Raw genomic sequence first — 13,003 nt, forward strand, 5'->3', positions numbered from 1 at the left:
AATAAAACTGTAAGACACATTCTCATGCACTATACTTTTTTTCTCCTCAATGGAAAAATAAATTGGATCATGATACCACTGAGACATATTGAACAGAGCCTTGATTTTTATCAACTGTTACATCTCTAAATGCACCAATCACGAAAAAGAATAGTTGGTCGCAGGGCGAAAGTAAAGGATTATACTCTCAAATCCCTCATCCTCCCCTTCACACGCTTGCATCACATTTTAAAGGCTGTAGCATACAACACATTTTGAGGGGAAACATAATCACTCAGGAGACCCGTGTTCAACCCCATTCCCAAGGCACAAAAACAACTGCTGAACACATCTGACTCAACAGACTCTGGATCACGAAAATCAGGAGTAAATGCTTTCAAAAAACAAAACCTGTAGCTGGATGTGATTCACCTAAATTAACAAATAGTTCAAAGCTTCATTCATAACGTTGACATTCAAATTCTAAATCAACATTCAAATGCTGGGCAGCTTTTTATGACATTTCTTTTGCACGTCTATTCATTGTGTTTTAACCTGGTATTTCTGCACGGTTGCAGATAAAGATCAGGCTACACTAATATTATTAGTATTTCACTATTTATAGAATTAAATTCCAGTGGTGGCTGTGTAGGACTGTTACCGACTCGTGTGATCCAAACATTTCTAATAACTTCAGATTGTTGTAAAGTCAAAAAGTCAAAATTTATATATAAAAAAAAAAAGATAAAAAGATGTTGTGAATTTTTAGAAATTATTACATCAAATGATATATTCTGCTTCAAACCATATTTGTTTGCATTTAACCTTTCAAAAAAACACATTTTCACTGGAGTCAAAAAAGGTTTTGATCCCCTGCTTGCCACACAAAGGGAGGCACTGACGAGTTATATTCATCAAAGAAGGTTGATTTAATAAATGACTCATTTAATCTAATGAATCACTTTATTCATGAAGAATTTTTTTTGGGTGTTGTCATAAAATATGACGGCAGACATTGGAAGTTTTGTTCGAAAACCTCAATAGAAGCTTCAAATGTATAAAAAAAAAATGACATTCTGTACAGCCCAACATATAATATATTTAAAAAGTCAGGACTTCAAAGCTGCAGCTGCATGGTGTGCACATGCACATGCACATTTTACGCCTGGATTTCTGAGAGCAGTGATTCAGTAGGACTGGTTATATTAGTCCATCATTTTTTTGACACATTGCTCTCTCCAACCCCAACAGACAGAATATAGATCTCTGTGTTGTCAATGGCAGCTGCAGCCGTGGCAGCCGAGATCTGCTCAGACTTGACACGGTGGAGGTCAGAGAGACGGTGGGTGAAAAGGCCGCTCCATGCAGCGGTGGGGGGGGGGGAACATGACAGGTGCATACAAACAGACACACAATCGTACAATCGCATTCACGGACGGCCTCACTTGTCCTCTGCCTCTTACTTCCCCCCCAACAATCGCTGTCTTTCCATCTCTCTGCCTCTCTTTTACTGAGCTGCTTCTGATTCCCCCTGCTGATTGCTCAACACCCGCTCAGATCGCTGCAGGCTGCCATTCTTAACCTCTTCCCCGACAGGACACGCCTATCTTTTTTCTTTTACTACATGACCGCTGGAATTTTCCACTTCCACGCTATAAGATAGTGAGCAAAAAGGTAATCTCTCTCCTCACCCCTCCACCCCTCTCCCTCCACGCTCCCTCCGGCTCTGTCTCTCTCCTGAACCCTTTTCTCCACCCATATTCTCTCCACTCCTCCCTTCTCATAACATTGAGGTAATCCGAAATTGCTAACATACTGCTCAGCCATGACTGAAAACATTCCTAACATCTCAGCGAGGGGGCTGACAGGGAAGGCCTGCTCAGTCATCATTACAGAGCGGCTCAGCAGCCCCCTCTCTTATACCTCCACACACATCTAACCTCACGACTTCACACACGCACCGAACCTGCTGCTGATTCCTAACGTGGCCTTCAAAAAGGTCAAAACAGACATAAGCCTCCACCTAGCACTGAAATCGTTCTCTTTTGTTGTACCCAGAGTGCTTTGCTGTAGTGACAGCTGCAGGGCTGATAGAGAGAAAGGTGGGTGTGTGTGTGTGTGTGCTTGGGGTTTGACATACCTGTCGAGGCCAGAAAACGCAGGGGAACAACATGTCAGTACAGCCCCGAAGCAAAACAAGACAAACGACATTTTTCATGACACACACACACGTCTTCTGAAGACACTTCCTCTGAACTCAGGTTGGAAAAATGCGCCTACTATTCAATTCCACGAAGACCGAATGCCTCTGAGCCAAAACTATTCTTTGAATTTTTTTGACAGTGTGTGTTAATTACTTTCTGAATGAAAATCAAAGGAATCAAAGGTTTTGACATTTTGGGAAGTATTTAAGTTTTGTTTTTCTTGCAGAGAGTTGGATGAGAAACTTTATACCACTCTCACATCCGTCTGTTAAATATAAGGCGACAGCCAGCAGCTGGTTAGCTTAGCTTAGCATAAAGACTGTAAACAGAGGGAAACAGCTAGCCTGCCACTGTCCAACGTCACTGTGTAACTGCGTGAACGTGCTATGGTGCTAAGTGTGCAAACTTTCCGTTAAGCCGACATTGAGGTGATCATGAGACTGTTATTGATATTTAACACTTGTGCCTCACTTTAAAAAAAGTTTCTCTGATGTCCTCAGAGGACAAATACTGCCATACAAATATTATATATTAATATTATTTTCCACTTTCACAGAGTTAAATCTTTAAACCAACTTCAGTCCTGATCATAACTACCAAATATTCATACATTTTCAGAATTTGAACACTTTACATGCCAGTTTACATGATGTCACTGTTGTTTTTTTATGAAAAAAACCCAAACAAAAACAAACACAGAAAAAAAAAAAACACAGAAAAATTAATTATTTTCTGTACAGTAAATGCTAGGTGTAATTTTTATTTTTATTTTTTTCAGTCTGGTATATGTCAGTGATTAGCAACAACATTGATATTGATGCATTTTTATTTTTTGTGCAATATTAGATTAAATAATCTCACCTGGTATATACATATATATATATATATATATATATACATATATATATATATATATATATATATACAGTATATAGGAGCTGAGGTTGAACTTCCAAAATTTGAAAAAAAACAACAACTCACAACCTTGCCAAACTGCATGCCATATGCATTAACACAACTAAAATTATCAAAAAGTTAAAAAGCCAAAAAATGTCAGTGAGGCACAAGGGTTAATAATATTTATTCAGGAGGGCTGACGGACTCTTGATAATCTTTCCTATTATTGTTTTTTTTTAATATGCCTATTGTTTTCAAATTTGATATGCCTCAATAAACCTGGACCTTTATCACTTAATATTACTTGTTACTTTGTTCGCAATGAACTAAGTTAGCATTAAAACTTTGTTTCCCTCTGTTTCCAGTCTTTAAGCTAAGCTAAGCTGACCGGTTGCTGGCTGTAGCCTTATGTTTGAGAGTGATGTGAAAATAGGTGGGAAAATATTGTGCTAGTATCAGGAATAATTCCTGAGAGTTGTGGTAGATTTGACACTTTTAAAAAGATAAAAGTGTTATAATGCACATTTTATGAAAGAGGTTCAACATACAGTGAGAGATCACACAAACTAGAGTTTAGCTTCTTTATCGGGCCTTTCAGAAACAAGGCAACAACACCACCACAATCTGAATCTCATTATTTCCAACGGCATGCGCCACGCCACCACGGCTTTTTGCTGCTCCTTTGTCACATTGTGTCTGTGTGTTCATGTTCTTGAGTGACTAACAACATGTGTGATTTATTAAAATTAAGAGCCTCTTTGAACTCTTTGTCACCTCTGAGCTACGTACACGATCGGGCAATACTTCTGGGAAGTCTAGACAGGTTTGTAGAGCAAAGAACACAGATGTTTAAAGTAGTCATCTTTGCTAATGGAAATTTGCAAAAAGTTTCCCACCAAATGCAAAAAAAAAAAAAAATCCTGGCAGGAAAAAGTGGAGTTCCCAATGGGAGGGATGACTTGCCTTCTTTTAGAGGCCACTGGGAGCTTGAGACTGCAAGGTAGACAGTATTACACAGTGCAATCGTTAACATTCCCCTAACCTCACGTCAGGGCAGCTTTTAGATATCTGAGGTAATCACCTTGTGAGCCGGCTTCTTCTGGGGCATGCCTGGGCTCTGCCAGCAGAGCCTCAGATGACTTATTGTAAATGGAGAGGGTGTTTAGTGCTCTAGAAAAAAACGGGCCTCTGAGAGGGGTCCTGACAGTTTGTTGCTAAGGGAGCAGGTTTGAGCGCGGCCGGCCTCTTTGTTGACATTCTCATGACAAATGTATGGAGCCGGGGACACAACACCGCACTGCTAAACAGGCCCAAGAGTTATTTAGGTAAATTTAGAGATGCCTGCAGTGATTCGTGCTTAGGGTCTGTACACAAATTAAATTATTATTTATTATTAGTTATTTTTAAGCATATGCTCCTCAAAATGAACATTTGATTAGTTTAATTACATTAAATTGTAATTAACAATGACTGCATTCATTATTGAATCACATCAGAAATGCTTCCTGTAAACAGACTGAACATGGCATCATTAGTTTAGTCTGTTTTTGTCATTATATATTAATCTGTTAATTAATTTTACAGTTAATTAATTAATTGTAATTTTAGTAATAATAATTTAAGTCTATAAAATGTCAGAAAATAGTGAAAAATACCGATCCTTGAGCTCAAGGTAATGTTATAAAATGTCTTGTTTTGTCTTACCAACAGTCCACAAATACTCAAGAAACCAAATCATCATATTTGTAAAGATAGAATCCGCAAATGTTTTGCATTTTTGCTTGTTGAATGACTTAAATGATTAATGAATCAGAAAAAAAAAGTGAATTTTCTGTTGATAATTAATCAATCTGCTACTTGTTTCCGCACTACTGTGGCTCCTTAAGACGGGATCAACAGAAGCTGAAACAGTGGCCGAGTTATCTCAGGTATGTGCTCGGCCTTGGATATCCAAATCTGCCCGACGAATGAGAGGATGAGATTCCATCTCGGGTGAATCACGCCAAAAGAATCCCATCTGACGTCAAGGAAAAGCCACCCCAAAAAGAAGTGCTTTAAGAACAAACACTAATGCTTCTAAAATAAACAACCCGACCGAGACTTTGGTGGCAATGATTGATGGTTTTTATGGTCGCTCTGAAGCCGGAATCAATTGCAAGTTTTTGAGACACACTGGACAATAATTAAAGGGCAGGAAAAAGTCTTACAAAGCAGAGCTTGAGGGGAGTTGAAATACGATGGTGAAAATAACATAATTTCACAAAACCAGAGAGGTTTGTTGAGGACAACGGGATGTGAAACAGGAAAAAGGCAGCACGATTCCTGTCAATCATCTTTTGTTGCTGCTCAGCAAAAAATCTAAATGTTTAATCTAATAACGAGAGCATGCTCTGTCTCAACAATAGGAATGGGAAAGCGGGATCAAAATAATGAAAGACAAATGCGTTCTATTCCCTACCTGGCCTGACCTGGATGTCAGTGATTCTACCAGAGGACTTGCCAACACATCCATCTGGAGCTTTTCAGGGCATTAAAGGCTCAAACACCTGCGATTTAATGAACACGCTGCAGGAAACAGCATAACTATTCTGAAACCATATGGATGCTTAAAATCTTCAACGTGCCAATACGATGTTTTTGTGCCAGAGTCTCGATTCACGCTGTGCTAATTATTGCCAATTTAACCCGAGCCATCCAGCATCAAACGCAACACTTCTCCAGGAAACAGCTCCAACCAGTCACCTGCAGGCAAAACTCTCCCAGCGATACCGGTTTGTGGGGGAAACGAGCACATTACGCTCAGCGATAAAACACAAAGAGCAGGTTTTGCGACTGAGGAGTGTAGCGAGGAAGAGAAGAGGCCATAAAACAGTGGGCATAAAAAACAGGCTGTAAAGAAAAACACTGTGAGGGAAAAGACAGGTGTAAATCAAACGGAGAGGAGCTGCGATGCTCTCAGGACAGCAATAACCAGCGCGGAGAGTGCTGGTGTGACTGGAAGAACCTGCCCCTGGGTCACAACTCAACAGGTACAGACTTGTTAAAGAGAGCTGAGAGTGGAAAGAAAACATTCACCTCGGTGTCAAAGTTATGACACGAATACAAGAGGAAGAAAAGTAGTTTTCTGATTTCTTTCTAGGGCACAATGGTGGCTGTTTGTGTTCCTTTAGGCCACAAATCTCTGTGGAATGGGTGGTTTTCTCATTTTTGTGCGTTCATTATGGGACTGATTTCCATGTAATGGTTGTTCTTTTGTTGCTCTGGCTGTTGTCCAGCGTACTTACCATACATCTTCCCCTCGTCTGACAGGATGATTTTCCTCCTGCCACAGGGAGGGTAGATGGCGAGGGCCTCCTGGAAGCTCTGCTCGATGTCCGGGCTCCACACGCCCTCGGCGTCCCCGTCGATGGTCTTGTCCTCGTTTTCCCCGTCCAGCCCATCTTCTGGGCTACCGTTGGCGCTCCACTCGTTGGAAGCAATGGTGGCGGCTCCCCCTGGGCCCAACCCCGAGCCCCAAAATCAAAGGATCTGTAGGAGACCTGTGAAAGAAAGAAAGATACAAGTTGCTTAGCTGTTTTTATTTAATATTGAGTTGCATTCTTTAGCAAATGTTTATCATAACTACACAACACATAACACCCAAACAGTGTAAACATGGATATATTGACTGTATATAAGTGGACGTAGTCACCGTGACGTCACCCATTGATTTGTGGACTACGGTTTTGAAGCCTCGAGTTCGGCATTTTGGCTGTCGCCATCTTGTTTTTTTTGCAACCAGAAGTGACACGAGAGGGTGGAGCTAAGTACAACTGAACACTGAATAAGATATTTTAACTTTCACAAACGTAAAACACACTGTAAAAGGGTTAAAGTCCTGAAACAACTCCCAGACAGGACAACGCCGTGGTAGCGACCTGTCAATCACAAGGTAGCCACGCCCTAAAGCATACCCTGCTTTATGGTCTATTTGACTCTAAATGGGACCATAATTTACTAAATGAACATCATGCTGTATTGAAGAAGACTTGAAACTAGCATTTGAGACCATAAACTCATGTTTACAATATTTACTGAGGTAATAAATCAAGTGAGAAGTAGGCTCAGTTTCTCATTGACTTCTTTACAATCAGACTTCTTTTTGCAACCAGAGGAGTCGCCCCCTGCTGGCTATTAGAAATAATGCAAGTTTAAGACACTTCCGCATTGGCTTCACTTTTCAGACCCGGATGTTGCCATCTGCACGGACAGCAAGTTGAAGGATTTCTTATTATCAACGAATCCCATGACAACACCAAATCAACAATGATTGGACAAATAATGTCTGTGCAGTCAAAGCCTGATATAGCTTATGTGCTAAAGAGCTCCATTGTTGTCTAATAGCATTTAAAACACATCCATGAACCACAGCGTTGTAATCCGTGTAATCATGAGCATGGGCACTGTGAGTCAATCCAACACACACACTATCCTGGTGACGTAAATACTCACTAGTGCATGAAATCTGTGTTGATCTGCAGCTACAAATAGTCCCCAACAAATGTACTATTTGTATTTACTCCTGTTTGAGAAGCATTTGCTAAAAACTAAAGTGCCCAGCTGTTCAAAGAAATCATTTTGTCTTATTTAAGTATGAAACTTTATACTTAAGGATTTACGTCTTGAGTAGGACTTAATGGGTGGGCTTGGGTCTGAGTGCTACAGACGAGGTAGGAAAGTCAGACAGTACCGAGAGACGTACTGACGCATTGTTGGTTTTGATCTATTCATGGGATTAGCCAACCTGACCCACCAGATGGTTTGTTACACAGAACCATCTGAGAAACCTTCATTGGAAACTGTTTGAAAAAGAGCAGGCACTTGAAAAGAAAAATACCTGGCAGGTGATTGGATGAACTTTCTGCCAATCAAACTCTTGCCGAAGGCAGTCTGAAGAAGAGCCGTGATCTGGCCTTCGGTACACAAACGCATTACTTGAAGCCTGACAATATAGACTTTTGTGTGACTTGTGATCCTGAGATTCTCGCTTGATCTCGTGACGTCGCGAGAATCCAGCCACCAACGTGCAAAGTAAGGGATTTGGTGCCAGTAACAAAAATCACCAAACGTATCCATTAATGCATACATTGTTTATCTGATCTGAAAACAATCACCACCTGGTAACAAGCGTGCAATACTACAAAAGTCAGTCAAATGAGGTTATTTTTAGCCGGAGAAATTATCCAAACTATTGTATCAATTTCGGTCTAGTGGCCACAGTCGGAAACGCGGGTCATGTGATGCCATCTGGCAAACAAATTCATTACTATGAAGAAAACAAAACGTAGTCTTTCATTAGATCTATCATACTGTATAATTACAAGCCAGCATTTGTTTTATTAACATACTATTTTTGTGACATTCATGTGCGGAGGAATTCTTTTTTTGGCGTTTGTGCTGGATGAGCAGGTTTCATGAGTACATCCACTGCTGCTTCGCCTTCATCGTAAAACACTGAACGACTTTCTCATTTTGTTTCCTTGTTTTGAATTTATGATGCAACGCTGCTGATATTCACAAGCAAATTTCAACTGGATACCTACCGGATCAATGGGAACATGGATATGATTAAATCAAATTCAATTAGTATCCAATTTCATTAACAGCTTCCATACTGTGTAAACTTAATCCCTACTAAGTTCCTCTACTGCTTTTTCTTTAGAAATATACATACAGTGAATTATTTGTGTGGCTACAAAGACGGCCCGGAGCCGTGCGAGTTCATATGAAGCACAACGAGACGCGAATATGGAATGTCATTCATCTATAGGTCACTACTTTGGCTCTCTTTGACATTTTTCTTTATTGCAGTCATTAAATTTGTATGAATAAACAATGCTAACTGTAATTATTACTGTAATTTCCTCGATTTTATTTCTCCGAAATGGCCAAATGAATTCAAGATATTCCATAAAACGAAGTTTAAAGACCTCACTAATCAGCGCTGGCCTCAAAGAATTCTTGTGGTCTGGGAACTGTGTCCCAGTGTGGTTGGCTTATGGCTGACTGCAGGCAAAGATCTTAAGTATTTTTCAAGCTGCCCTTTCAGCATCGTATTGTTTCTGAAATGGAAGTCTATGAGGTAACCGCGATCCTCCCAGGATGCTTGTGTTTCTCTACTTTAGCATTTCTGCAGATGCTGACATAAATAAAGTATAAGAGATAAATACAGAGATGTTACATTATCTGTTTACAGCTGTTTGTTTTTCAGTATAAGTCATATTTGACTTCTTTTATGAGGTTTTGCAGAGTTAGGGAGTCAAATATTCACAGTATTATTTCTGTAAAATAAAAATCAAACCAGTAATTAAGTTTCAGTCTTGGAATGTGATCTGTACTCCTCACTTTATTTGGAAAAATAATATAAAAAATGTCGGTGTAAATCAGTGAAACTCGTGTTCTCAAGGCCACACGTATGATTACCCTTCGTATAATTACACCAAAACTGTGCAGCCACGGAGTTGTTTTATTTTATCTGGATATATTTGTGATAGCCTTGACATCTCCCTTAGCCTCCGCTACTCCGTTTATCTCTCAGTATTTAGAAAGATTCCTACTTTCTAATCGCTTCGAGGACCACACATGGGTGAAAAAGCAGAGGTGGAGGATTAGTGATGCTTCCTTTCCGTTCCCGTCATCATATAACAGGAATTACAAGAGATCAAAAGCGAGTAGATCAGTCATACGGGGATCCTATTCTACTGCACGCCACATACAACATGAAATTTATGGACGCCACGTCGCCACTGAACCCAAACGAGGGTTTGACAAATATCCACAAGTCGAGCTGCTAATTTTAGCTGAGAGGGTATTGGTTAAGGCGGACCCTTTGCAACAGGGTCACGGTGTTAAAACTCAACAGTGAAACTCAGCACTCATCAGCAGCTCAAGTGATCCATGTCAGTCCTCACAGATCACACGGCTGGATCGCTCCCAATGACTACCAACAAACGACTAGACTTAGGGTTAGTTTAATGATAATCTCTACCAAGGTGGTGTTAAATATTGTTTCATGATGCAATTCTGAACATATACAATCACAGTATTTTTTTGCCCCCTTGATTGTGTGAGGTGCATGTAGGAAAATATCGAAAATATTGAGTACCACAATATTATGTTTTTTGATATTGTATCAATTCTATAAAAGACTTTCATTTTTTATTAATAGTTTATATGCAAAGATCCAGTCAATACTATTTCATTTGCAAAGAGATGTGCCCTCTCAAAGTAGTGCTATGATGTTGGATGTTACAGAGACTGTGATAAATGCAAATGCAGATCCCACTGTTCTGATTGCATATAAAAAAAGGAAACTTTTTTACTCAGATTTTATGTTTTCTTTATACTATGACAGTTTTACTAAAATTTGATTTAAAAAAAAAAATCGCAATATATCGCCTTGCTTACAGTATCACAATAAATTGAATCGTAACTCCTGTATCATGATACGTAACGTATTGCCAGATTCTTGCCAATACACACTTGAATGTGTTTTATGGGGCAAATACCTTGAATTTGGGGGCAATTTTGCCCTTTGATCTCGATTATTTCTAATGCGGACTTGTATTAATACTTAATAAAAATCGGCATCTCCCTGCAACGATTAGTCAATTTGTCGAGTAGTCCTTTGACAAAATATGAATTGGCATTTTTCAAGAAAGAAATGCGAAACATTCTCTGGTTCCAGCTTCTAAAATGTGAGGATTGTCTGCTTAGTTTTGTCTTGTATTATAGTAAAGTGAATATTGTGTTTTGTTAATTGAAGTAACAAAGGGCTGCAACTAATGATTATTATCATTAATTAATTAAGATTAATCTGCAGATTATTTTCTTAAAGGAACAGTGTGTAACATTTAGGCTATTAGCAGAAATGGAATATAATATTATTAAGTATGTTTTCATTAGTGTATAATCACCTGAAAATAATAATCGTTGTGTTTTCTTTAACTTAGAATGAACCCTTCATATCTACATACGGAGCGGGTCCTCTTCACAGAGCCGGCTGCCATGTTTCTACAGTAGCCCAGAACGGACAAACCAAACACTGGCTCTAGAGAGAGACATTCACGTTTTCGCGTCGGCCACCATAGTTCTCATACACGCTTGGCACACAAGAGAAGCTTCAGTTGGTTGCAATCTGCAACCTCCTCGTAGATGCCGCTAAATCCTACACACTGCACCTTTAAACAATCAATTAATCGTCTATAAAATGAAAGAGATTTATGAAAAAAATACCTGTTATAATTTCCAACAGCCCAAGATGACATCTTTGAATGTCTTGTTTTATTCAAAACCCCAAAATACTCATTATACTATCATGCACGACGAAGAAGAGCATCAAATCTTTACATTTGAAAAGCTGGATCCAGAAAATATTTGTAATTTTTGCTTGAAAAAATGACTAAAACAATTACACAATTATAAAAATAATTGCACCTGGAGCAATTTTTGGAGTAGTAGTTTAATTATGTCACCTTCAACTCTGGAAAATTATGATGGTAATTATTTTCCAAGGCAAACATTACACATATGTTTAAATGGCTCAACATTGACAGCAACCTGTCATGACATCAGCCACAATGATTTTACTTGTTTCACTGTTTTGCTGTCAGCAGCTTGTTTGTTGGTTCAAATTAAAAACTGAAACATTTAGGCACAAAGAGCCGTCAACATCAACACTAGTGGAACCCTTAAACACACATTTTCTCTCTCAGCCTAAAGTACAGCAGATGCACTTTGTGTGGTCTGGTGTGAAAATGTCTCTCAGGCAGCCCAAAGTATTTCATTAATGAATGCACAGGTGCTGTTAGGGCAACAGCTACAGTAGAGCCGGGGCAATAATCAAAGACTGGTGGCACAGTGAGGAGGGGGCGGCCGCTCTATTGTTTATCTCCAATTATAGCAGAGAAAACACTGCAAACCTCCTCCACACTGTGAGCTGTGAAGAGCCGCGAGTGGTGCTCAGTGTGACACGCAGATCTGACGACCTCGGCGGAGCTCCGAGTGCTCGCAGGAGTGCGTTCGAGTGAGGTGCTGCGAAAAGAGAGGCTCTTCACCGAGAGAGGGGCCTGAATTCCAGACATGTCCTTATTAAGAAAGGGCCGCGAGTGCTCACTGTTTCTCCTCCTGCCTCCCTTGTGTCAACCCAACGCCCTCCCTCCCTCCCTGCCTCCCTCCTCTACCACCACCACCCCCCCTCCACCCAGTGCTCAGAACGTCTCTACCCAAATAAGGACAGGAGACCAGGGGATGCGTGTGTGGGAGGAGTGGGTGGTGGGTGGGTGGGTTGGTTGGTTGGTTGGTTGGAGAGCAGAGGGGGAGAGGGGGTGTGTACGTGGGGTGGGGGGTGTTGTCCAATTTAGGCGTCCACTTTGGGGTCTGGAAAACAGTGGGATTGTTCCAGCTGGAATGCAACATCAGCAGTGAACACGCTCAAAGCTCAGACTAGAGGCAGGCCATTGTCAGTGGAGCCGTTTTTCAATGCATCCTCTTGTGGAGTCACAGGATTTCAAGTCTGGACAATAGTCATGACTTCATGATGAAAAGTGAGCGGTAAATAAAGTCACAAAGACAGTTTTATGGACTCGAATGCAACAGCGAGTTCGAGTCGAGACCTTTGGGATTCGGTTCCTCCGACACGATTTACTGCCAGCATGTCATTTGAAGAGAAAAGCTGTTGTACTAATTAACATGTTGATTACGTTAGAACAGTTGGGTGAAGTTTGGGTGAGAAACTCACACAACAACATAGTAATGACTCACACGACAAAATAAACTGCAGATACTCAGAGCTGCACTCATCAACACATACTGTACAAATACATAAATACAACTACCGATTAATCGATCGATAGAAAATAAAGCTGCAGCTGTTTTCATAATCT

The 13,003-nt window shown here is 40.2% G+C and overlaps 1 protein-coding gene across 12 annotated transcripts in view; it reads right to left on the minus strand.

Annotated features, from left to right (window-relative positions):
- Positions 1-13,003, minus strand: part of tead3b (TEA domain family member 3 b) — a 38,660-nt gene that overhangs the window by 15,629 nt on the left and 10,028 nt on the right. For all 12 annotated transcript variants that reach the window (XM_074640765.1, XM_074640737.1, XM_074640758.1 and 9 more), the window contains exon 3: positions 6,365-6,619. In XM_074640765.1, the coding sequence (XP_074496866.1) occupies positions 6,365-6,371 (7 nt within the window). In that variant the 5' untranslated portion in view covers positions 6,372-6,619. The remainder of the gene's footprint in view (positions 1-6,364; positions 6,620-13,003) is intronic.

Source organism: Sebastes fasciatus, chromosome 1 (genome assembly GCF_043250625.1).
Source record: "Sebastes fasciatus isolate fSebFas1 chromosome 1, fSebFas1.pri, whole genome shotgun sequence".
Lineage (NCBI taxonomy): Eukaryota > Metazoa > Chordata > Actinopteri > Perciformes > Sebastidae > Sebastes > Sebastes fasciatus.